A 27,643-nucleotide genomic window follows, 5' to 3' on the forward strand; every position below is an offset into this window, starting at 1 on the left:
AAAACCACAAACACTGTATGAAGTCGACATTTGGCAGATGCGTAACTGAGGACCCAAGGAAGTGTAGGCATCAAGTTTAAACTTGAAGTTTGGATGATCCAACGGATACTAGCATCAGGCTCATGCACAGACAACAAAGCAACAAAAAGAGTTACTGACTGAGGCAAATGATAACTTTGGGCATCTGATGGCCTCATCTGAGCTACAAGAGCTGCTGGAGTTGATATGTGTGTGTCTCAAAGCTGTTGCGCGAGCAGTTCGCGCACACTCAAGTATTGACGTAGCCCTTAATGCACCGTTGCTAGAAAACACGTTCAATGTCCAAATTGTCCATATGCCACGATGCAGGCAACAGTAGGGATGGAGAGGCAGTCAGATGATCAGAAGACAGATATGAGCAGAGATGCTGTCAACCCTTTCCCCGACTCATTGCCGTTTGTGAAACAAGCTTGAAAATATCCAAAAGAAACTTATTTGTATTGTAAATAAGATAAGAGACCCTACAGCTGTGCTGTTAGGCACAGCTGTAAGCCAATATCTGAAACCCTTTACTTTTTGTGGTAAAAGCGCTCAAACTTTCCTGCATATAGATCTCCAACCCTTCTTTTTTTTAATGGAATAAAGGATTTTTCTGAACAGAGTTGCCTTGGACCACCATTCTTCTTTCCACTGTGTTCTTTTACAAATGTATAGTAGAACTTTAAAGAACCCTCTCCAAAGAGCACCTGTTTACAGTTTTTCATATTTAAAGGACCCATGAAGCACTTCTTCTTCTTTCTTCTGATCAGCTCTATGACTGACTGACTGTCTGTCTGTCTGTCTGAGGTCAGTGAGTCTGTTCCTCCTCTCCTCTCCTGTCCCCATGATGCCATCAGCAACTCCACAGCAGAACAGGACAGTCACCATGCATTATTCACCAAATAACTGTCACCATCACCAAGCAACACTCATCATGAGTGGCAAACACACACCAGAGAAGAATTCAAAACCAAGTTCAAATCCAGGGTAGAACATCAAAGTTGCAGAGTCTTTAACATGTTAAAGAAATGTAAATGCTTAAATGAAGTGTGTGCACTCCACCTAATTCTCAGTCAGTATTTAAGAGTGTTTTCACTATTCCACCCTGCCCTACTCCAGAGTGAACAGTCTCCAACTCTTAATCACCCACATGCTTGGCATTTGGCAACTAACCACGGTGAACTAATAGGCAGAGGTTTGTGTGAACACATTCAACCCTGGCCCTGGAGGCACTCACAGCATGACATAAAACTTGTCGCTCGGGAAAGAGCCAAAGCATGGCGGTTATATAGTTGCACACATGCGTGGGACTTCTCTGCCCCCCCCCCACAATGGCTATATCTGTGCCCCCACCCTCCCCAGGCATTAGCAAGCTTTAATGTGCCAAGGTTGGTTTGCCAAGGTGACGTACACCCGATTCATTCTTTCCACATTCTCAGCCCAGGCAGCCTGGGCTCCATAGCACTGATCCACAGGCAAGGAAGTGAAAGAGAGAGTGACCGAACAGAGGGGGAGGGAGATAATGGGAGCAGAGACAGATAAAGACAGGGGAGAGACACACACAGAGAGAAGAGAGAGAGAGAGAGAGAGAGAGAGAGAGAGAGAGAGAGAGAGAGAGAGAGAGAGACAGACATTTCACCAGTACTGAGGCAATTGGCTTGACTTGCACAGGGTCACAGGTTCGAGACCTCCAAGTACCAACACGCCAGTCACCATCATGGTGTTACTGAACCAAACTGTTCACATTGTTAAGTCTGTTATGCATTGTGAATTATTCATGTTGTGCACGTGAACATTCATCGTCTGTGTTAATGATATTTCATGCCTTCTGGCAAGTTTTACTACTCCCACAAATTGCACAGTAATCTTCTTACGATAACTCCAGGGAATCTCTGTACGTACGTACGTACGTACGTACGTACGTATGTACGTACGTATGTACGTAGTATGTGCATACGTCTGTAATCTCGAGAACCGTTTGACAGACTGACTTCAAATTCGCTACACACTCCGCAGACGACCCGAGGGACAGATATAGAGATCTCCATAAACAGGTATGTGGGCATAAAAAGGACACAGGCAGTCAGAGAGAGAGACAGTGATCTCCATATATGGGTACAAAAGGGACACTCCATTATCACCAACAAAACAGAACTAAAACAAAGCTGAAAAAAGGTCCAAACCCAACGCTTAGTTCAGTGGCATAACGTCAGTTACACTACTGGAGTGACGTTGGTTTGACCACGTGCGTTCACGAAAGCAAGCTGCAAATAACAACAACTGTCTCTTTGAGCAACACCAAAGCAAAGGCAGAGTGATGGAGAACATCTGGGATAAATTACAGTATAGCCCACAAACACACAACTGGTCATTGTACTACAAGTGAGTGACACCAGTGACATGCACCCCCTCGCATAGTATCTCACCAATTTCATCCCAACCTTTCTTTTCATGTCTCTTTAATCTAGCATCTCTCCCTCGCTTCCTTCCTATGCCCCTCGCTACTTCAAACTGTTGCCAGATTTCACGAGAGAAATAAGCAACCAGGTCTGTGGAAACAAGGCCAAAAGAAGCGACTATAGGCCACATAAGCACTTTAAAGCTATGTGGGCAACAAAGAAACGACAATGAGTGGATCCTTATGGGAGGCGCACGCATTGTTCCTCACGATGGGAAGAACTGTCTAGCAGCCTGGGCAGCACGAAAGGTTAGTGTTGAGCTTGGTATTGATATATCTTACTACACGCCATGGGACGGGTATGGCGACCTCCGGGGTTAAATCTTAACCCGTCATCTGACGGGTTGCGAGGCGTTTTGACGTGCATCGTGTTAACACAAATCTGGTGCGGGGATCCTGACTCCCAGGCACAAATCTTGTTCTGATGGGGATACGTGGACAATTACATTTTAATTTGGGGGGGGTCCTTGACATGAAAATGTTTGAAAAGCAACTGGTTTAAACAGCCTTTAGAAAGCAAGCCCAAATAAGCAACAACACCTAGAAGAAACAACCACCAATATTTGCAAGCGACTTTACTGAAAAACAAGCCCAAAGTCGCTTATAATAATAAGCAGACCAGGCGACACAGCTTTCAACATCTTTCCTAAGTAGGGCTTGGGTGGTTTGCCGGCCAGCAAGCTAGCTAGGCCACAGAGCTGGACTGGTAGGGTCAGTAAGCCTGTCAGACACTGGCACAGACTGGCAACAGCAAAACACAAACAGAACATTGTTACTGTGTCCCATCGTTTTAGCCCACAGGAAACGGTACTCAGAGAAAATGAGGTCAAATCCATTCAAATAAAGAAGGGGGGGAAAACGGATACACGCTGTCATGAGGAGTTTAAATATGGCAAAATACATGGTATGTAGTATACCAGGGGGTCTTCAACCTGGGGGTCCTCAGAGTTAAACATAGCACATGATCATAGTGAAAGTCCCCGCTTCATCTCTCTCTCAGCCTTGTTATATTCTTCCCTGTTCAGCACTTTGGTCAACTTTGATTGTGTGATATGTGCTATACAAATACAAGTTGATTTGATTTGATTTGATGACCCCTGGTATATACTGTACTGTGTGTTTGTTAGTTGTCCCGGCAGTCTTTGAACCCACCAGAGTCTCCTTCCCTCCTAGCCTGGGTTCCAGCCTGATTTGCTGCGTTCCGCGGGTCTGAAATGTCACTTCGCAAGTCATTTCAGATCAGCGGAACGCAGCGAATCAGGCTGGAACCCAGGCTACCTCCCTCTCTCTACACAGAGTGAATCAGGCTGGAACCCAGGCTACCTCCCTCTCTCTACACAGAGTGAATCAGGCTGGAACCCAGGCTACCTCCCTCTCTCTACAGAGTGAATCAGGCTGGAACCCAGGCTACCTCCCTCTCTCTCTCTACACAGAGTGAATCAGGCTGGAACCCAGGCTACCTCCCTCTCTCTACACAGAGTGAATCAGGCTGGAACCCAGGCTACCTCCCTCTCTCTACAGAGTGAATCAGGCTGGAACCCAGGCTACCTCCCTCTCTCTCTCTACACAGAGTGAATCAGGCTGGAACCCAGGCTACCTCCCTCTCTCTACACAGAGTGAATCAGGCTGGAACCCAGGCTACCTCCCTCTCTCTACACAGAGTGAATCAGGCTGGAACCCAGGCTACCTCCCTCTCTCTACACAGAGTGAATCAGGCTGGAACCCAGGCTACCTCCCTCTCTCTACACAGAGTGAACCCCAAAGTGTTAATTTAATACAGAGAGAGTGTACACATTATTTACCATGCTAAATATCAAGGAAAGCTCATCATGGGGCGGCAGTGGCTCAGCGGTAGAGTGACCGGATGTGAACCACAAGGTTCCCAGTTCAAACCCGGGCTCCCCCAGAGTTTGTGTTGAAGTGTCCTTGAGCAAGAATCGCTCCCGATGTGCAGGTTGGTGCCTTGCATGGTTTCCTCCGGCATGGTTGTGTGAATGTGTGAATGTAATGCACAATCTCTGTAATGTGCCTTGGATAAAGGAACTATATAAATGCACCATTTACCATTTTATTATAGCCGTTAAAAATGTAATGGTCTTGGACAGCTCCCAAATATATTATCTTACATTTTTAATGAGACAACTTAGCAGTAGCAGCACAACTATTTCCATCATAGCTGATCGTATGTACTTTTTTCCGTGAAGAGCGTCCGAGCACTCATGTCCGATTTAGTGGAAAGAATACGGACCTGTCTGAACTGAGTGGTGCTGTGTGTGTGTGTGTGTGTGTGTGTGTGTGTGTGTGTGTGTGTGTGTGTGTGTGTGTGTGTGTGTGTGTGTGTGTGTGTGTGTGTGTGTGTGTGTGTGTGATGCTGCGCAACAGTTTATAGAAATGCTGCCCTTACCACTCTTCTACCCCTAGATACAGTTTATCACTCAGCACTAAGGTTTATCACAGGTGAAAGTTACAGCACTCACCATTGCACCCTCTATGATAGAGTAGGTTGGTCTTCCCTCTCTGAGAGGAGAACCATGCACTGGTTGGTCTTCCCTCTCTGAGAGGAGAACCATGCACTGGCACCAGTAGGTTGGTCTTCCCTCTCTGAGAGGAGAACCATGCACTGGTTGGTCTTCCCTCTCTGAGAGGAGAACCATGCACTGGCACCAGTAGGTTGGTCTTCCCTCTCTGAGAGGAGAACCATGCACTGGCACCAGTTTATCTTTAAAGCCATTGATGGGAATCTACCACCCTACATCACGTTGCTGTTAAAATGGAAAAGAAATACTCGCCAGACCCGTTCAAGTGAATGGCTTACACTAGAGGTCCCATCCGTGCAGTCTGAACTGGGGAAATCAGCTTTTTGCTTCGATGCCCCCACCACATGGAACACTTTACAGCAAAACACTGAAAATTGGTACCCCATTATCATATGGTCAATTTAATAACCTGCTTCTGAACCTCCCTACCTCAATATGCAACTGTTTTTCACCCGGGTGTGATTTCATTACGTCAGACCACAGCTGATCAGTCTATATAAGACCTTACACCCTCAGTTCACACGGGTGTGATTTTTAACTTATGTTTTGTTTCTCTGTCTGTATATTATGTCTCTATGCCTTACGTGAAGATTTGATTTGTGTTTTATACCTGTCTTAAATTGTTTTATATATGTGATCTGGTCAGCATTGAAAATGAGGGAGAACCTCAATGCTCTTTTCGAGAATAAATAAAGGTTTCAATCAATCATACAGACATACACAGAGACAGACAGACATATGGACACACATTGCTGCATATAGGAGTGGCTAGCACCACTCAAAAACCTAGAAGCCCACATTGCACTGTAATATGTAATGTAAATTTAACTAAGAGAGTACCCTTACGTACTTTAAATACATTTAGAATTTTTACTTGTAATGTCCAAATCCAAACTGAAAAAATAATAAATACCGGTAATTAATAAGGCAGGTGCGCGTGGACCCCTCCTGGAGTCTCTACTGATGGAGTAGTTCTACATCACAGGATTGATACTTTTACTTAAGTAAAACAATTTAGTACTTTTTCCACCACTGAACAAAATGATCATGCATGACGACACGGTCATTGGCTTGTGCTGGACATTTTTGTCAAAATTCCATTTTTGTCCTAGACATAGAAACTTAGTGGACAATACCACCACCAGAAACTACCAATAGCTAGCCCTGAATGTCTGTCATTATTTCCGAGAGCGTTCAAGGGTCCATTTTGGTTCCCTTTTTACACTCTGAGAGCTAAGGGGGTCCTTGCAAATATAAAGAATTAATTCAAAACATGATTGGTTCACTTCACCGACTTTGATAATAGTGATAATGCAATGTGGATGAAGGTGAAATGCTGAGCTAGGGAGTGGGGGACGACGACGACACGACTACAATTAAAATAGGTAAAGAAATGGAACCCAGGGGAGGTAATACGGTCACCACTTAATGATTAACCTTAAATAGGATACAAGAGGGAGAGAGGAAAGAGAGGGCCTATCTCGCCCACGCAATAACCCGGCTACAGGCAGAAGAAATCAGCACAAGAAAGAAGGAGAGAGGGAGATGGATGGACGGAGGGGAAGAGGGATAGAGAGCTTATTTCACCCACGCATCAACCCAGCCAAAGCTGGGTGGAATAGAACTAAACAAAAAGAATAGAAAAGGGACTCAAGTTAATGGTAAGATTAGAGTACAAACTGGATAGCGCACGCACACACAGATAGAGAGAGAGAGAGAGAGAGAGAGAGAGAGAGAGAGAGAGAAAGAGAGCGAGAGAGCGCGAGAGAGCAAGTGTTACGGCCGCAGGCCTGTAGTCTGTCTGGGTCTGTGTTGGCGCGCGCAGCGTGCGCCCCGTTGCCTAACCCCTCCCTGCAGATCCGTCAGCGCAGCCATTGGTGGGGAGCGTTCCCGTCGCTCCACCGTTGGTCGCTCGCTCCGCATCCCGCTGCTCCAACCGGCGTCTACACCTGAGTCCACCTGACAGCATAAAGGCGTCCTGAAGCCTTCATTCCAGGCCGCTGCCCGTCAGCTGATCTCCAGAGTGGAGTAAGCTAGAGGCAGTGCGCCCTCCGTGTATAGAGAGAGAGAACTCACGGAGTAACACCAGTTTGCAAGAGTTGCATTCATCTGTTGAGTGAAACCCCGTCCGTTGTTACATCTAATGTTAAAGTGCATAACATTGTGTCATGAGCAAGAGCAGGTAGTTAGTATTCATATAGTATTTCATGTTAGTTCCCTTAGTTAGCTAAAGCAGGCTCCTCACCAATGTACTTTTGTTTGAGTTAGGATAAGAATAGAGTAGTCAGTTAGGCTCTCTTGTTTTCATTAATAGTTAGTCAGATTCGGGAAGTGTTTCAGTTAGGACTAAGAGTTATAGGATGTTTTGATCCGTTCTTTGATTTAGGACCTGCACAGCTCTGCTCGCCCTGTAAAGGGCACTTGTATAACACTTGTATGTTGTATTCCGCTAACCTGTACGCCACACAAAGAGTAATAAAACAACTTTGGCATTTTACCACCTTGCCTTATTCCAACAATAACCGTCCTAGACTCGGTGAGTCGTAACAGTGGGGGCTCGTGAACTTAATTGGACCTGGTTATATTGTTCCCGTTTATTCAAGTGGCATACGGTTGTGGAAACGTTGTGGTAGAGAGAGTGCTCCGTTTTTGACCTCAACAAATTTCGTAAAAGCCCGACGTTGGCTTAGTTGGCGCTTGTGCAAAGAGGATTGAAGTGAAATAGCTTGCCATTAAAGATTCCGGTTCCTAGGGTTGCAGGTAAGGAAGTGCTAAAGACGCTCGTTTGTCTGGTTTGGTAGTTAAGAATATCCTGCTGGTGTTGTCTGCATGGCGATGTGGTGAGTATGTCCCAAGGCGAGACGAATGGTGGCGCTCGAGTAGATGCTCAGAGTGAGGGAGGGTGCCGAGGCACCGATCCAGCCACAGGTATACAAGTACATGGGGGTGGTCATCCACTGCCCGATCCAGATGGATCCAAGGTCCAAGGAGGACGCTGAAATCCGTATTGCACGGATGCAACGGCAAATATGACAAGCTGAGCTTGAGCACTCGCTCCAGGTAGAGAAACTGGAGAATGAGGCAACACTGCCGTGGGAAACGGATGGAAATGTGCTCAACGAGGGGCTCACACCGCATCAAATTCAGGTATGTCGGCGGGTGTTTCAACTACTACTTCAGTCATTTTTGATGTATCTAATCATCTTGCTTTAATGCTAACTTTGGGGATCGAGTCTGAGGTGGGTTGCTATTTTGCTTGGGTTCCTCTGCGCTCAAGTGGCCAAAAGATGCGCTGCTGCTATAGTGCATAATTCGAGGCCGTATGTGGGAGGTTGTTGCTACTCTTTCTCTACAGTACATGACAGTTTGGGGGTATACAGGCTTTAAGTCTGTAGAGTGATTCAGTTAATACTAGTAACTTAAGTAATGTGACGTTTTGGTATAGCCTGTCTTTTTTTTGAGTGAAAGATTACAGACTTAGATTTCGTTCTGTCAAGAAATCTGTCGACCAAAATGTGAATGTGTTTGAACTTATGGCTAATGCAAAGCTCCTGCGTGGGCGTTTTGTTTCGTTAACAACCAGTCAATCTTGTGTATTCGGCTCATTAGAAGGACTATGCGGCAGTATGCAAATTTGAGCGTTTAATTAGGATTCGTTCGTTTTGAGATGATTTGGTGTGTTCTGTGGCCTTTTTGTTCATTTTATGTCATGTGTGCTGGGGAGGGCATAATGACAGAAGACATGGGACATGTGTCCCTCAGTGGTCATGTATCTGACCGTCCCTCCCATCCAGTTGTCATGTATTTGGCTATCCAGTGATTGTGCATCCAATCGTGTAGTTTAGAATGTCCCCTGTTGTTGTGATTAGTACTTAATGTGTTCAGGTCCCACTATGAAATGATCGTCAGAGTTTTACACACTCAACCCCTGTAGTTTTCCCCGATAGCGCGGCTATTTTAGTTCCTGTGGAAACATCCTACGAAGGTGTTTTTTTTTTAATATAACTGGATGTGCTCAGCCTCACCGTAATGAACAAGTGTTTTTGGTATTCGTTCGAAATTCGTTTCCGTGTTCCGATGGGTTGTGATTTCCTGATAACTGGTATTTGGCCAAGCCAGCCTTTTACCCTCCGTATTAGAATTCCGACATGTGTTTATTGCCTTCTGGTTTTGCAATAGGCCTATACACTTGCCATTGCACCAACGGGTGGAACGTGGATGTAGTTGGCGTGACTTTTTTTTCTCCTGGTTTTTATTATGGGTCGCCTGAGCATGTTGCAACAGTATATCAAATACCGAGGGGTATAAAGGGAAAGCAGATTCTGAACGTATTGTTAAGAGGGCTGGATAGTCTAGCCTCGCTCTTATTGAACTTGAGTGAGTTCAAGGTCATGTGTTTTCTGTACATGGTTCGTTATACAGAGCGGCTGGATAGTCTAGCCTCGCTCTTATTGAACTTGAGTGAGTTCGATGTGTTTCATATTCAAAGCTAGTTGAAGTCAAAGCGCTCCTCAGTGGAGATAGGCAGCGCTCCTAGTGGAGATAGACAGAGCTTCTCAGTGGAGATTGAAAGCAGCTCCTCAGTGGAGATAGAGAAGAGTTCTCAATAAAATGTTGATGTTTTGGGTGTTTGTAGACTCAGTTAACTAAGGTATGCATGCGTGTAAAATACAAATGTAAATGTTCTCATACTCTTATGGGTCCCTGACCTTGTATGCAAATTCAGTTTGGTTCTGTTCTGGCAGACTTTCAGCGCTTGCGCCGCCCTACAAGCCAGGCGTTTCAGCTCGTGGGAGCCGGTGGACCGGAGCGGTCCTGCCGTGGGAACGACCGGTAGAGCTTTATGAGGTGGTTGTTACCAGGATAGCTACTCTAGCTTGAGATTGGTTATGAGAGTCATTATTCAATCTATCTTTTTTTTTCATGAAGTGATTTATTGGTAGATGTGTGTATTTGTATTATCGCCCTGTGAGATTTGGTCTGAAATCCTAACCTAAATGTGATTTGGGTATGTTTGTGAATTATAAGTATTTAGTTATATGATGTATTTTTGGTTTAGTAGGGGTGCAGCTAGTTTGTGTCTTGACTTGGCTAACGGTTTGTGTTAATAGGTGTTCCCTCACTAGAGTATAGTTGCGGCTAACTCTGTGAGTGTTATAGAGTGCAGGGGGCGTCTTAGTAGGCGTGCTCCTCACTAGAGTGTGGTTGAGGCTACCTCAAGCTAAAGCAATGTAAACCAAGGTAATTCTGGTTTATCCCGTAATTGATGTGTTTGGGAGGGTTGTGCCCAGAATGTAAATGTTGTTCAAACTTTGTTTGATTTTGAGGGTGGGGGTGTTACGGCCGCAGGCCTGTAGTCTGTCTGGGTCTGTGTTGGCGCGCGCAGCGTGCGCCCCGTTGCCTAACCCCTCCCTGCAGATCCGTCAGCGCAGCCATTGGTGGGGAGCGTTCCCGTCGCTCCACCGTTGGTCGCTCGCTCCGCATCCCGCTGCTCCAACTGGCGTCTACACCTGAGTCCACCTGACAGCATAAAGGCGTCCTGAAGCCTTCATTCCAGGCCGCTGCCCGTCAGCTGATCTCCAGAGTGGAGTAAGCTAGAGGCAGTGCGCCCTCCGTGTATAGAGAGAGAGAACTCAAGGAGTAACACCAGTTTGCAAGAGTTGCATTCATCTGTTGAGTGAAACCCCGTCCGTTGTTACATCTAATGTTAAAGTGCATAACATTGTGTCATGAGCAAGAGCAGGTAGTTAGTATTCATATAGTATTTCATGTTAGTTCCCTTAGTTAGCTAAAGCAGGCTCCTCACCAATGTACTTTTGTTTGAGTTAGGATAAGAATAGAGTAGTCAGTTAGGCTCTCTTGTTTTCATTAATAGTTAGTCAGATTCGGGAAGTGTTTCAGTTAGGACTAAGAGTTATAGGATGTTTTGATCCGTTCTTTGATTTAGGACCTGCACAGCTCTGCTCGCCCTGTAAAGGGCACTTGTATAACACTTGTATGTTGTATTCCGCTAACCTGTACGCCACACAAAGAGTAATAAAACAACTTTGGCATTTTACCACCTTGCCTTATTCCAACAATAACCGTCCTAGACTCGGTGAGAGCGAGAGAGCGAGAGAAAGAGAGAGAAAGAGAGCGAGAGAGAGATCACGCTGAGAGCTTTTTTTCCCCTGTTCCTGTAAACACAATTAGAGGGCAGATTGTTTGAGGGGAGATACAGTACTCAGTTCAACAGACCATCCGGGGAAAGATTAGTGGGTCGGACGGACACCTCAGTTCAACAGACCATCCGGGGAAAGATTAGTGGGTCGGACGGACACCAAGCGTATGGGGGTTACTATGGAGAAATGTGAAGAGCTTTGCACTGTGTGGAATGGATATGTTCAATACTTGAACTTTACGTTGGAAAAGTTGGTGAAAAATGAAAGGGCAGTATGTTGAAAAACCTATTTGTCTAGAGGTTAAGAGCCACTTGACTTTAGACTTTAGACCACTTGACTTTCCTCCTTGAAACTCATACTGCAAATGATCCTGGAGCAAACATAACAGATCTACAAGCTTGCAATGCATTGTGCCGCGGTGCGTTTCATGCTTGCAGTTCCTACGACAAAGTATATAGACTGGGCTTAACTTAACCCATTTTGGGCGGGAAGTTGGGAACCCCTTTTGGTGTTTTAAACATTGTTATAATTTAGCTATTGAAAAATAGCAGATCTACAAGCTCATAGCGCGCCACCGAGTGGCGCGCTACGAGCTTGTAGGTCTGCTATTTTTTTTTAATCGTGAAAATGCGGCACACATCTTTGAATATATATTCTTTCAGAAGACTTTTTTATTTTTTTTTCGACGTCAGGCCTAAATGGGTTAAGTGGCTAAGGCTGTGGAGACCAGAAGGTTATCCAAGAGAATCTGTGTACCGGTAATTTGATTTGGATTTGATTGACTTACAGTTTTAGTCCCGTGGGGATATTCATGTTTCAGCTCTACGTGATGTCACGAGGCGTGACCATATATGGAGACGTGATGTCACAAGGTGTATCCATAAATGGAGGCGTGAGTGGCAGACGGACGGTGTGTGTGTGTGTGTGCGTGAGTGACAGACGGACGGTGTGTGTGTGTATGTGTGAGAGAGAGAGAGAGACATTTCACCAGTACTGAGGCAATTGACTTGACTTGCACAGGGTCACAGGTTCGAGACCTTCCGTGCTCGGACGGACCCAGGGACACAGGCAGCCAGGGACACAGCCAGGTTGCACCACTCAAAAATGGACAAGCTGCATTTGGTCGACAATAGACAAACACCTTTATGTATAAGTTCACAACAAGGCGCAACGGCTATTTTCGACTGAGAGATGGTGTAGAAAATAGAGGGGGAAAAGGAGGGCGGAAAGCAGGCCGCTGGGGCACCCCAGGAAACGAAGTACCTTATATAGGATAACATTACCCACCTTTCCATTTTTGAGCGGTTCTATGGTGAGGCTGTCTGAGCCGATGTCCACGATGGTTCCCAGCTGAAACCCGTCCGTTGGGTGGGGCGCCCACACTGGCTTCCCATCCTCCATCTCACCACGTGGACCACTGTGGAGGGGAAAAAAGACAGTCAATAAAATACCATCATAGGAAGGGCTGTCGCCTCACAGCTAGAAGGTCCTGGGTTCGATTCCCACTGGGTACACTGTGGGCGTGTTCTCTAGGTGGGGTTGGCAAAAGGGCCTTTCTGTGTGGAGTTTGCATGTTCTCCCCGTGTCCCCTAGGGTAGGTACCCTTGCAAAAAACATGCAGTAATCTTGGTCTCTAAACTGCCTTCCCCTGGCCAGCCGGGGCGCCTGATGGAAGGCAAAAGGAACTGGTTGCTCTCCCCAAGTTGGCAGAGGAAGTATAGCGACAAGTATAGCGACACTGGGTGAAAAAATGGGTTGCAAATCGTCTGATAAAAAGTATATTAAAAAAATACCAGCATTCATGATTCGGGTGTTAAATAACGTTATATCATTATGGCAGAGTGTAGACAAAATGCTACACTCTGAAACATCCTCGGAACATTTTAAAAACGGCCATCATGGAAAACACAGCACACCACATTCCGTACAGTATACGGAAGGAGTTTCTCTACTTGTGAAAAAGTATCGTGATGACTGGATAGTGGATTCATTAACCATAGAGAGCAACCAATTTGGCACTTACTGTTTGTATTGGTTTGTGTGTTTGTCATGGCCAAATACATTCATTTGGGGGGCACCCCTGAGTCTATCAGTGGGACTGCTGCACTCTAATACTTTACATAGAGAATTTGCATTTAACCCATTATAAAATGTATTGGCCAGTCCAGACCAGTGCCTTGGGGGAGTAGGCCTATGTCCATCACATACATGCATCCCTTTTGTATTGCTTGTCCATCTGCTATTTTCTGCTAAAGCTTTCCACACAATACGGATGCTGAAGGTTAAGTAGTTAAGGGCTTGTTGTCACTGCAGCCACGAATATAAACACAAGCATTTCCAGGGCTGTGCATTGCAGTGTCAATTTATTTTGTATTTCACAGTACAGCCTGCAATAAAGCTCCTACGAATGGAGCTTGATTACCATCATTGATGGTTTGGTTCCTTCAATCGACCAGAATGGTGCAGAATGGTGAAATCACCCCTCAACTATATCTGCCAGAAAATATGGGGAGGGGAAGGGTTAAATGGTTGTGTGTGCCAGAATGGAAGACTGCTGCAACTGGTCGTTTAGTTCGACTTACAAATGATGGCACACGCACACACACGCACACGCACACACACGCACACACACACACACACACACACCTAATCCCGTTTACGCCAGTGCTCTCCTGGGCGTTGTGGTGTTGCATGGTGTTGTTATCCAGCCAGACTAACAGCTGATCCTGTTACAGCTCATGTAGTGACAGAACGAGCCCCTTTCACCTCTGGGACAGTTTCTTACCACATCGGGCCATGGTGTTGTCTTACCCAAAACGGGTTGACCGCATGACGCCTACCGTCAATTTTGTCAATTAAAACTATGACGAAAATGTTACCTTTTTTTTCACTGATGAAAATGTAAACAAGAAATGAAAGTCATTATATATCAGCTTGCATTCCATTCAGTTGCATATATTGGTATAGGGCTATAGGGCTAGTCTTCCATTGGCTTATAGGCCAGCCAATCATGAAAATATCGCCACTACATTTCTACTAGACCATGTGACTAGACTAGAAAGTCCAATCATTGATCAGCTTTGCAAGCTGATAAAAAAAAGAAGCTATGATGACTTAAACTAAGACAATATAAAATATATATAAATATATTGACAATTTCGCCAACAAAAAAAATGTTAGGGAAGGACTAGTGGAGAAGAGATCTAGTAGAACTAAAAGACAAGTCGTGTTATGTTTGGTTGCGCTCGGGTGTTGCACTCTGAAAATAGAAGATCTACAAGCTCACAACACGTCGCAGCAGTTTGATGCGTTGTGAGCTTGTAGATCGATTATTTCAGCATGCAATCAAGTGAAAAATCAGGCATTACGACGCTATCAATACTTTTGTGTTGACAAAATCAACTGTAGCTTTAGTCGACAAAATCGTATGAGATTTACTCGACTAAAATCGTATATTTACTCAACAAAAACTAGACTAAAATTCAACTTTTCAGATCACTACAATATGACTACATTCACTGAAAAGACTGACTAAACTAAATCAAAATAAAAAAATCTACAAGCTCAGAATGTAGCAACGTGATGCATTTTGAGCTTTTTTCGGACTAAACGATTTGGTGTAGACCAGAGGGAAAGAGGAGGGGGGAGGGGGGGCATTAATAAAGCGCTGCACACTAATATTAGTAGGATTACCAAGTGTTGAATATGTTCGTTATCTGTTAAATTAACTGTGTACAACTACAAACATTGTTAATGGTGAAGTAAGAGTATCTCATCGGAAACACTTAGATAACGTACGTATTTAATTACAGTAGAGTGAAAGATTGAGTGTCGTCATTTAGTTTACGACCGCTCTGGTTTACAGGTTACTCTGTGAAAAAACCTGTCGCCCACAAGGAGGTCAGGGTACAAACTAACACCATGTGTGAGTAAAACAGGAAATACAACTTCTGAAAGAGCAGTACGAAGGCCTCATGTTTACATGAATACAGTATTCTGGATAGTAGGGCTGAGCAATTCACCGAAAATATATCAAAAAACTATATTTTAGAACCAATAACCAACGTAATCCTGCTCGTAAGTTAATTGAATAATGAAGCAGTTTTCTAATACTGTATATCAACAAATCAACACGAATGGAGTAAAATAAAAATGTGAGGATAGCCGATCTACAAGATTATAACTTTAATTTTGACTACTTTTTTTCCCCCCTTCAATATGTTGCATCCAATTGTCTTGTGTGTTCTGTGTGAATGTGTGAACAACTGAACACCCTGGCTGGGCCCTCCTGAAGGACCCCTGGGGGTCCATATGTTGAGACTCGTACACAGAATGATCATACTGTCGATTGCAAATGGGAATGCACAGTATGGCAATTTGTGTATTGGAATATAAATGCAAATGTATTATGTAAACACAGTCGCTCTCTTTCCTTAGCGATGTGTTCAGTGGAATAGCATGGGGACAACGTGAGACATACAGAAAGATGAGAAGCAAATAACCTAACTTCTCTTCTGTAGCTCAGATAAAGACCCAAAGGGGGCTTATGAAAATAATATCAAGGCAAGCAAGAATAAATGGCAACGTGGCAAATCGTAATTGCTTCATTGTCTTTTCATGCTTACAGTTCTGTTCAGCTACAGTAGCTCTAAGTATATTAGATGCACCCGAGCAGTTTAGAGACACAGCCACTGCTTGGGTTGCACTTCTTAATACCTGCGTGCTGCTGCACCCTGGCCTGGATTCACCTATTAAGAACCCTTAAAAAGAGGCTTAAAGCTACAATCCGCAAATCCGGAACTTGTTTTATAATGAACAAAACTTTCAATTGTAACCCATAACACTAAACGGCCATAGCCGTCATCACAAATGTGATGAGGTCAGCACATTTGGGCGGCAAGTGGCTATGTTTTTTGTGGATTCAGAATCATGAAAACCCCCTAGTATATAAATATATATAAACATTGCATTAGTGTGCCTCCTGCAGTACTGAGTCACTGACGCAGAGGAATTCATTGTGTATATAGTGGTAATACAGGACTGATGCAAGGTAGCCTCAATAATGATGGGGGGCTCTGTTACCTTTGCTTTGCCAGCAATTATTCAGGCAATGCTTTGTGAATCACATATGACAACACCGCAGGCCTTCAGTAAAAACCGTGCATCAGTGTGTCCTTACAAGAATTGTCAACAGTCATGCTGATACAGTGGTTCTCAAAGTAGAGACGTATTAATGTGGTTGCCTCTAGGCAAACAGACTACTGTCATTGCACTGAAATTGTTTAAAAATGTTTAAAATCGTGCCATAACAGACTATTCTCCCCTCCGATTGGCCAGCGATTCTGAACTCTCAATATACGGTCACACTTCTGCCTATAATAATGTGGTTTGAAGGTTTCCTATAGAGATAGACATTTATTTTTCAAAACCATCGGAAAAACAGCAATAGCAATATAAAACATAGAAAGCAGCGTTCAAACTTAACTTTTTGTTTTTTAGGGGCGCCAGCCCCTCATATGCACAGCTTTGTGCGATGATTTGATTGGCTGAGCAAGAAATGTTATGATGTATGATGAATGATTTATGATGATAACAGCGTCCCTCACGTCAAGTGTGATTTTCTTTTTTTTAATCATCATGCCAACACAATGACACAACATTGTGTGTCGTTCTATCTAAGCACAGTGCAGCAACAACTCCTACCCTCTTCTAATTGAACAATATTCCTACAGAGATAGGCAACCACATCTTTCTAGTTAGCTACTGTGATTGACAGAATATCAAGGATAGAGTCCATGACAGTCTGTCGCTCATGGTAATAGGCTCACTTTGTTGCCAACAAACTATGCCAAGTTCTGCCTTAAGTCTTCCAGCACACAGCTGTGGCTAACTTGAAGCTTGTCTGTAGCAGTCGAGGGCTCTCTCTATGACAGACGGCGATCTTGGCCTGATGTCAAACTGCAAACTCCATAATGCAGGAGAAGTTTTGAATGGAGGCTTTCATTCACTGGCCAAACACTAGCCAAACAATTGAGAATTATTCTGCAGTAAACGAAAGAAAGACAAGACAATCACAATCCAATAAGGGACATAGAATTGGACAATAGTTGTGTATAGTATAACACAAGTTCAGTTGATTTATTGATCTCATGATAGACTGTTATGTGACGGAAAGGACTTTATCTTTGATATTCACAGCAGTTAATGTGACCCTAAGCAGTGAACTGAACCCCTACTCAGGCTCACATGGCATGCCTCCCAAAGAGACAGGCAGACAAGTTGTTAAGTGTTCTCTGGTTGAGTCAAACTGATGATATATGGAACAAAGGTCATCTGTAACTTATTGACCCAGTTGTAAAATGCCCAGGTCAAAAGGGCTGCCCATTACTTCTTGAGTTTACGGCTCTCCATTTCCAATTACACAGCATTAGATGATACTAGACCAGTGGCCGGCTGTAGTGCACTGAGTCAGTAACAATGGAAGTTGGAGATCCATGCCCAACCCGGCTATGCAATGCCCGTTGTACCCGTGTTAGAGTACCCGTTCCACCCATCTGTCTGTGTCCCTCGTATGCCCATATATGTCTCTCTGTATCTGTCTCTCTGTGTCCTTTATTCCTATATATGGAGTTCTGTGTCAGGTATGCCCAAATATGGAGTGGTGTGATGTCATAACAGGCCAGCTCCATATTATGGAACCTGGGCAGAGGCACTGTCGAGAACCCGGGCAGAGGCCTTTTGTGGCGGATCTGGACAACCGTGGGTTCGACCATCTCAACATCGGGCACTGCACTCCCTGTGGGGGTGTGGAACGCTTGTGGTGAATTTGAAGTCAGAGGGGCAACGGTTCTCGAGTTATGTGGATTACAGACGTACACGTGTACATATGGAGTTCTGTGTCAGGCATGCCCAAATATGGAGTGTTGTGGCCAGCTCCATTATACATGGAGCCTGGGCAGGAGCCCTGTGCAGAGCCCAGGCAAAGGCCTTTTGTGGCGGTTCGGGTCTGGGTCCGACGGACTCGACACCGGGCACTGCACTCCCTGTGGGGGTGTGGAACATGTGTCGAATTTGAAGTCGGTGGGGAAAACTAAGATTGAAGGTGTGTGTAGACTATAGAGTAAGCAAGAAGTAAATGTAATGAACATAAACGTTTTGAAAAAGGAAATCATCTTCAGTTGCCCAATTTCAGTGGCTGTGAAATGGCATAATACATGCCACTATGTTGTCCTGAATGACAGAAAGCCAGACATATACTGCATATCTTCTAGAAGCGTAAATGAATACAACGCAACTCCAAGCACTACCATAAGATATGAGCCTCAATGAAAAACAGGCTGGCTTTGATGCTTCCACTTGCCTGAGGCATCAGCAGTGTTGAGAATAAGACAAGACCTAGCCTGATCCAACCGCCTATACAGCCCACGCACATTTATCCATTTGTAACTCGGACAGTGTACAAATGAAACCAAATGGACCCATTTGCACAGCACAGCGGTAAACGGCAGTTCCGCATAGGTCAGGGTCTATGACTTGGCGACCTGAACTGGGTACAGAAATGTTTGATAGTAGATTCTGAGGTAGGGTGAAAACATGAGTCATGTTTTCACAAGGTTCTCTCTGTGTTGTTGACCAACGACCTTCCAGTGCCAGCGTTTCTCTGACCTTCAGCCAACCAACATTCCAGGTTGAGCCTGTAGACCTTCACAAAGTAAACTCGTATCATTTCAATCAGACCATGTATGAATGTATATCTTATTATCGTCTTGCACAAAAAAGACATTTCACACACTTCTTTAGTTACACATGTGACACGACAATACAAAAAAATCTGGCCTGGGCCGTGGCCGAGTAGTCCAGCCTGACAGCGTGACGCGGGTTCGAGTCCCGAGCCCGCCGGCCTTTACCGCATGTGTTCCCCCATCTCTCTCCCCCCTGTCTAATTACTGTACCAATAAAAGGTAAAAACGCAAAAAATACAAAAAACTGAATGAATTATGCTCATTGAAATAATGCATATTTAGGTTATGTGGCCAACGGACTATCCAGTAAAACTATACCAACTAGATTACATTTGTTTGTACCCAAACAATAACCCAGGGATCCTAGAATGATCATAAAATGCATGTAAAAAGAATCTGTTGTGTATGGAAAGCCTCACATGTCACATGTACAGCACACCGTTCAATATCAGAATATACTGTAGGACTAGTAGACACTTTTACTTCCACCATTCAATATCAGATTATACTGTAGACACTTATACTTCCACACACGTCACAGGATAACCACCTCCTTATCTGCCATCTTTCACACCAGCTTCCTGAGCCCAATTTGTAGAGTGTATAGAAACCCACAGCAACAACAGTGTTGACATGTTATTAGAACAAGGGTTCACAAACTTTTCTGGTTGTGACCCGCAAAATATGGATATTTGAACTGGGGGACCCCGCCACCCTGACAAGGACTTGGAATTGTAAGCATCATTTCCACAGATAAACTTTGTGAAAATAGCCAAACTAGTTGTAAGCTCACAACACCTCGTTGTGAGCTTGTGGATCGGCTATTTTCACAATGTTTGCCTCTTTTCTTTTGGCCAAGTTGGTCTTAAAAAGGGTCTTAAAAGTCAGTAAAATTGAAATGTTAGAAATGTGCAGATACCTTGTGTGCCCTTAAACTGTATGTTAATCGTCTGAGGGACACCCCAAATTAATTTGGGGGTCCCCCAGGGGGCCCCCAAATTAATTTGGGGGTCCCCCAGGGGGTCCCTACCCCCATTTTGGGAACCACAGTATTAGAGCATAACAACATTACTTTGGTGCCTCTATATTTGGAGCCAAATTACAAACATAAATTTAAAATATTTCTCAAAAACAGCGAAAATACAGGGTCACAAGATTCGTTATGAGGCTAAGTGCACAGGGCTTAAGCGGTACTTAATGTGGACTGACTCACCTGACCTGTCACGTGCGGATGGCAACACCCACAACGCAGCAGGTGCGTACAAGCCTGAGAAACCTTTTTTTCCCCCCCTCTTTTAACAAAGAAGAGAGCAGAACACACCTGGCTCTTACAAAGCACTGACATGTTCATCAGAGACGTATTTGGTTGCAAGCCTGTGTGTCTCTCTGAGTTTACATATTCAAAAGATATTGATCTAAAAATACCCCAGAGTATGTTCTGACATGCAGCACCAGAGAGGAGGCTGCAGAGTACAAAGACATGTGGTATAGGGCAGGCTAGCATGAGATGGTGTAATCTGGTGTGTAAACGAAACAGAATAGAAAGGAGATGAAGGGTACATTCATTGACAATAAGGTGCAATGTTATTTCTGTAATATGGAGTTCAATAGCTCCAGTATATTATATAGGCCAGGGGTTCCTAAACCCCTTGTGGTGCGCGAACGCCCTCTAGGGGGTGCGTGACATGAAAAGCGTAATGGCGTTTTATGGTGTAATTTAACACAAATGGCAAAATCTGGGAAAACACCGTTGTAAGGAGATGTATAGATGTCTCTCAGTGACATTCTGTGATTATTTGCCATAAGTATATTAAAAATATATATATTTTTGTCCGACTGAGCACTGGAGGGTTCAGTTAGGCCAGGAGGTAAAAGGGGGTGCACGGCCAAAAAAGTTTGGGACCGCCTATATTATAGGCCATCAGATAGATTGACTGATATTCCATACAATACATTACATGTACTACTGTATCCATAGCAAAGCTATGGAACACTAGGGTGCATTCCTAACGAAGGGATTAATCTCAATGGCATTCTAATTTGCACTGTTTGTGTGCGTGCTTGCGTGTGTGCATGAACTCACTCACCCAATAATTCATTGCTGGTGCTACTTGGGGTCAGCTCTTGTAATCTAGTTTCATACCAATGTGAAATTTGTGGCAGAAAATGTGTCCAGAATTTAGTAAAATGTCTACGTTTTTCCATGAGATTAACACATTCTCTGTACTAGACGGAACTGCAATGACGGCAGCACTGACTGAACACGCGTAAACTTCAATAAGCACATACATTTGGAACAGACAAATTGACAGGTGTGGTTGGTGTGTCACAATTAGTCACACCTTTGCATCCCATAGATATGCATTCATTGAAGGAAGTTGTATTTGGGTGCTGTGGTGAATGCTGTCATATATACAGAGTATATATATATATATAGTGTGTGTGTGTGTGTGTGTGTGTGTGTGTGTGTGTGTGTGTGTGTGTGTGTGTGTGTGTGTGTGTGTGTGTGTGTGTGTGTGTGTGTGTGTGTGTGTGTGTGGGGGGGGGGGAGCAGCAGCAGCAGCAGGCTCATCTGTGTGTTTGAGAGTCACAAGAGTATATCGTTGCTGTCGGGCAGAAGCCGCCTATCTCCATGGTTTAATCCTCCTACTTGATCAAACTATAGCTTCACAGAAAAGCATCAAAAGTGGTAGATCCGCAAGGCTCGAGAGCTTGTAGATCTGCTACTTTAGCATTTTAATCCTGCAAAGTAACAGTTTTGGACATATGAGATTGTCACCCGACAGAGACGATATAATGTAGAGCATCACAGATGGTGACTCTCTGTCCCCGAACAAAGTCTCAGTGCTTTAATCCATTGAGACCTGGAACGCATCCATGTCGCGTTTAACCACATTAACCATTAACCCATTTTGGGCGGGCCGGGAACCCCTTTTGGTGTTTTAAACATTATGTTATAATTTAGCTATTGAAAAATAGCAGATCTACAAGCTCATAGCGCGCCACCGAGTGGCGCGCTATGAACTTGTAGGTCTGCTATTTTTGAAAAATCGTTAAAATGTGCCTCAAATCTTTCCGAAAATTGTCATGATTTAGAAAACTTTTTTTTTAAATTTCGACGTCAGGCCTGAATGGGTTAAAAAGCAAAAGGACACACACGGTCTGTTTCTGGAGGGCAATGCCATGCTGCAATACAAAGCTGCTGTGTCACTGTAGTGCAGTGGTTCCTAAACTGGGTGTCGGGATGATGATGATTAGCTTAATGGGCAACATTGTTGCGTGTACAGAGTATCTGCACATTTCGGGACTAAATAAGAGGATTAATCGGCCCCTAGGCTTAATACATTCTAGCGAGAGAAAGTCTTCCCTAAAAGCTTTATATAGCATCGTTCAAAATAGCCAATAAAGTTGATGTGAATTGGCTCATTGTTAATTTTGTAGCCTAGTATAGCTCAAAGACTCCTCAGTATCAGGGTAATTTATCCGTTTGTTTTATCAATATTTATAGACCACGATTATTTATTTATCAAGATTATGCATTGAGTTTATTGACAAAGCAGATTTGTATTGAACTATCTAAAAAATAACTCTGCTTTGGCATACATGTTGTGCTACTGTTCTTTCCTGCTAATGTACACTCATTATTCACTTACTGTGCATCACAGAAGGAATATCAAAACTAAAAGGGATCGTGACATAAAAAAAAAAAAAAGTTTTCTGAGCTCAATTGCACCCCAAAAACCTGAACTTTGAACAGTCAGTAGATTTCTGGGGTCTGGGGTTTTCTGGCTCAAACTTTCCTGTGGACTGTGATGTAAGAGTCCACAAAACCTATATATGGCGTAACAATTTCCCAGCAGATGTCACTGTTGAGGCCCGTTTGCCCGTTTTCATTGCAGCTCAAAAGGCTTCAGAACACACAGAGAAAACCCGAGACCACAGAAAATGGCGCTCCCTCCTTCCCTGCTCCCTAAACCAAAGTTGAAAGCATAACAGTGAGACGGTAGTGCTAGTGTATCGGCTCAGAAGGCAGAACAGGAGTTAGCATAACCTCTTTGGCATCACCCTATCCTTGTTGATATAACACCATTAGGTCATAATGTGACATGTATAAATAGCAGCCAGTCAACTTCTGTGTTTTTTTTGTTAGATAACTATGATTGCTGAATCCTGCCTGCATCCTGCCTCCTGCATCCTTAGACTCACTAAATTGAGAAAGAACGCAGTCATGTCACCCTCTGGGGGTCCTGGGATGCAGTACAGTACTCCAACGTCGTTGAAGTAAGAGTACAGGACTCATAAAATGTCCCTGGGAGTCTGGGACCCATCTACCCCTGGTTCCCGGGACCCATTACATTGAAAATCTATTTACATCACTGATGATCTACAAGCTCGCAACGCGAACACTTGTAGATCGGCTACTTTCAGCATGAAAACCAAGTGTAAAATCTGTCGTTACACCATCAAAACGCCAAAATACATTTTAGTCGACTAAATCATCTGAAGATTTAGTCAATAAAAATGGCATTTTATTCAAAAGGCTATAACTAAACTAAATCAAATATTTGCTGTCAAAATTAACACAGATTCGTAGTAAAAAAATAAACATAAAATAAAAGAAGAGAAAAATAGTCCTCTGTCCCAAAACAGAGGAAGTGGTGGTGAGCAGTTTGATTTTGCCTGGCAGCTATGCACAACGGCCCACTCACTGTCTCCGACCGACCACCAGGCAAAAAGACAATCAGAGGATTGTTGTTAGACTCCTGTCCCAACACTGACTGTGTTGCCAGGTTTTGGAAGAGAAACAAGCAAGCAGGTCTATGAAAACAAGCCCAAAAGAAGCCACTAGGCATCGCAAAAACTGTTGGGGGGGGAAAAGTGACAAATGTGGAATATTTTTTAACATCACAAATCTGGTATGGGGTCCCTGGCACAAAATATGTTTAGATGTTGTAGGCAGGGTCCTTGGACAATACATTAATCTGGGGGTCCTTGACATGAAAATGTATGAGAATCACTGGTTTAAATGACATTAGGAAATAAGCCCAGAACAACAACTATACTTTAGGCACCAATATTTACAAGCAATTTTACAAAAAAAACAAGCCCAAACTCGCTTATAATAAGCAGACATGGCAACACTGACTGAGAGCGTACTGTGGTGGTGAAACGGCGTCGTCACGTGACCAATAGAAACCCAGTGATGTGTGTGTGTGTGTGTGTGTGTGTGTGTGTGTGTGTGTGTGTGTGTGTGTGTAGACAATGGCCCTGCAGGCAGCACTGCCGAGACCAAAGTCAAAGTCCACAGAGAATATAGAGAACATAGGACAGCCTAACTATACAGCCCTTAAAATCAAACTCCACACAGAGCATACAGTAAAAGATGTACTGTATGGTTGTTATACTTTGTGTTGCGCAGTGTAATGTAATGTGCTTCACTGCCTTCCTGTTTTGTTTGTGGGGACTGCGGATGGAAATTTGCATCTTTGCTAAATTCTGTATATTTACGTTGCATTTACATGTAATGTTCAATAATATGCACCGTCCCGTCATAAAATAAAGAAAGAAAGAAAGATAGCCCTCAAGGCCTTTAGTGAACTGAATGCCGTCGATTTCTCCTAACAGCTGACCTTTCATAGTAAACCGTAATAAACTCGCTGACTAATTATCGGACATCATTTCCCACCACCGAGCCGTGGTTATTCATCACAATTATACTGGGCATCTGATCCTTCCCTCCCAGTAAAGCCCAATGCCCTCACCGACTGCTGTGTCTCCAATAGCAGCAGAGTGGGCCTCCCACACTTGTCAAAAGTGAGAGTACAGTTCATTCTCCCCAGGGCATTAGCTTTATAGCACAAACCTTGCTAGGTCCTCACATAGGAGGAACCTGTTTTGTCAGAAGTATTCTGGTTCGCTATCGATGAACGTTCTTCCGTATGGTATGTGGCCGTGACTGCAGCACGATTAGGACATAACAGATTATGCTGTGTTGTTGTTCACACTAGTGGCGACAAAAAGCCACAAAACGCCCAAGGGCAGTTATTCCACTACATTGCAGTGTGATGCTCAAGCCGTACCGTGTAAATGAAAGGAGCACAGGGAAGCGTTGATAGCGAGAATGGGTTTTCTTCCTTTCATGGAAAGGAGCAGTATTGTGGGGACAGAGAAGGCCAGTGGGGAAAAGGAGCAGTATTGTGGGGACAGAGAAGGCCAGTGGGGAAAAGGAGCAGTATTGTGGGGACAGAGAAGGCCAGTGGGGAAAAGGAGCAGTATTGTGGGGACAGAGAAGGCCAGTGGGGAAAAGGAGCAGTATTGTGGGGACAGAGAAGGCCAGTGGGGAAAAGGAGCAGTATTGTGGGGACAGAGAAGGCCAGTGGGGAAAAAGGAGCAGTATTGTGGGGACAGAGAAGGCCAGTGGGGAAAAGGAGCAGTATTGTGGGGACAGAGAAGGCCAGTGGGGAAAAGGAGCAGTATTGTGGGGACAGAGAAGGCCAGTGGGGAAAAAGGTGAAACATAAACAAGACTGACTGACAATTCACTGCGTCATTGGCGCACAAGAAAAAAGGCGAAGCCAGGTCAAGTTTTGTTTTGTAGTGCCCGTCATGCGGCGACAAGTGTCGCCTGTCAGTTTGTAATGTATCTTTATGTCACTGGCTTAGTGGCTTCCATTGGCAGCAGTGTTGCCAGATTTTGCGAGCAACAAGGTCTATGAAAACGAGTCCAAAGGTTGCGACTAGGTCACATGAGTCAGAGTGACATGACCACTTAGTTAAAACCTACAGTATATAGGCTACATATTTGCCATTTTCAAAAGAATATTGAAATCACAAATGTACCGTGTGGGGGTCCCGCAACATCCAGCCCCCAGGGGAGCGGCCTGGTTCACACACACACACACACACACACACACACACACACACACACACACACACACACACACACACACACACACACACACACACACACACACACACACACACACACACACACACACACACACACACACACACACACACACACACACACACACACACACACACACACACACACACACACACACACACACACACACACACACACACACACACACACGCACACACACTCACTGCACTCTCTCACTCACTGCACTCACATACATTCACACACACAGGCACACACACACACACACAATGTAATAATAATATTTGGAATATTTAAGTACACAAAAGGGCCCCTGGCACAAAATATTTTCAGATGGGGGTCCGGGGACAATTACATATAATGTGGGTGTCCTTGGCATACATATTGAGAACCGCAGGTTTAAACAACATCGTGAAGGAAGCCCAAGTAAGCTATATGCTTTAGAAACGAACAAAAAAAATAACCCTGCAACCACCAAAAAAAAAGACAAGTCGCTTATAATATGCAATATGCAAACATGCAACAATGTTTCATTGGCAGTGTTTCCCCCGTGTGCATTCAGCAGCAGTGCCCTGCCGCTGCAAAGATGTAAGCGCCGCAGTTGAATTTTTAGAACAGAGCGGAGCAGAGAGGAGAGGACAGGACAGGTGACAGCAACCAAACTGTTCATTTGAGGGACAGATGTATACTTGTATGGGACAGGGGGACGGGACAGGGTTAGCAACGTATTACTAAAATGCCTTGATGTCATGTTCAACCATACTGTACCATACAGTAGTGACACTAGCGGTAGGCCTACTGGGTCTGCTGTGATGGAAGCAGGTTGTTATGCAACAGTAGACACTAGTGGTATAGGCCTACTGGGTCTGCTGTGATGGCAGGTTGTTATGCAACAGTAGACACTAGTGGTAGACCTACTGGGTCTGCTGTGATGGCAGGTTGTTATGCAACAGTAGACACTAGTGGTAGACCTACTGGGTCTGCTGTGATGGCAGGTTGTTATGTAACAGTAGACACTAGTGGTAGACCTACTGGGTCTGCTGTGATGGCAGGTTGTTATGTAACAGTAGACACTAGTGGTATAGGCCTACTGGGTCTGCTGTGATGGCAGGTTGTTATGTAACAGTAGTGACACTAGTGGTATAGTCCTACTGGGTCTGCTGTGATGGCAGGTTGTTATGTAACAGTAGTGACACTAGTGGTATAGGCCTACTGGGTCTGCTGTGATGGCAGGTTGTTATGTAACAGTAGACACTAGTGGTAGACCTACTGGGTCTGCTGTGATGGCAGGTTGTTATGTAACAGTAGTGACACTAGTGGTATAGTCCTACTGGGTCTGCTGTGATGGCAGGTTGTTATGTAACAGTAGTGACACTAGTGGTATAGGCCTACTGGGTCTGCTGTGATGGCAGGTTGTTATGTAACAGTAGTGACACTAGTGGTATAGGCCTACTGGGTCTGCTGTGATGGCAGGTTGTTATGCAACAGTAGACACTAGTGGTAGACCTACTGGGTCTGCTGTGATGGCAGGTTGTTATGCAACAGTAGACACTAGTGGTAGACCTACTGGGTCTGCTGTGATGGCAGGTTGTTATGTAACAGTAGACACTAGTGGTAGGCCTACTGGGTCTGCTGTGATGGCAGGTTGTTATGCAACAGTAGACACTAGTGGTATAGGCCTACTGGGTCTGCTGTGATGGCAGGTTGTTATGTAACAGTAGTGACACTAGTGGTGTAGGCCTACTGGGTCTGCTGTGATGGCAGGTTGTTATGTAACAGTAGTGACACTAGTGGTATAGGCCTACTGGGTCTGCTGTGATGGAA

General features: G+C 44.4%; 1 protein-coding gene across 7 annotated transcripts in view; it reads right to left on the minus strand.

Annotated features, from left to right (window-relative positions):
- The window catches only part of myo6a (myosin VIa), a 177,254-nt gene that overhangs the window by 131,083 nt on the left and 18,528 nt on the right, over window positions 1-27,643 (minus strand). For all 7 annotated transcript variants that reach the window (XM_079525507.1, XM_079525506.1, XM_079525505.1 and 4 more), the window contains exon 2: window positions 12,462-12,591. In XM_079525507.1, the coding sequence (XP_079381633.1) occupies window positions 12,462-12,575 (114 nt within the window). In that variant the 5' untranslated portion in view covers window positions 12,576-12,591. The remainder of the gene's footprint in view (window positions 1-12,461; window positions 12,592-27,643) is intronic.

The sequence above is a fragment of the Electrona antarctica genome, assembly GCF_951216825.1.
Source record: "Electrona antarctica genome assembly, chromosome: 17".
NCBI lineage: Eukaryota > Metazoa > Chordata > Actinopteri > Myctophiformes > Myctophidae > Electrona > Electrona antarctica.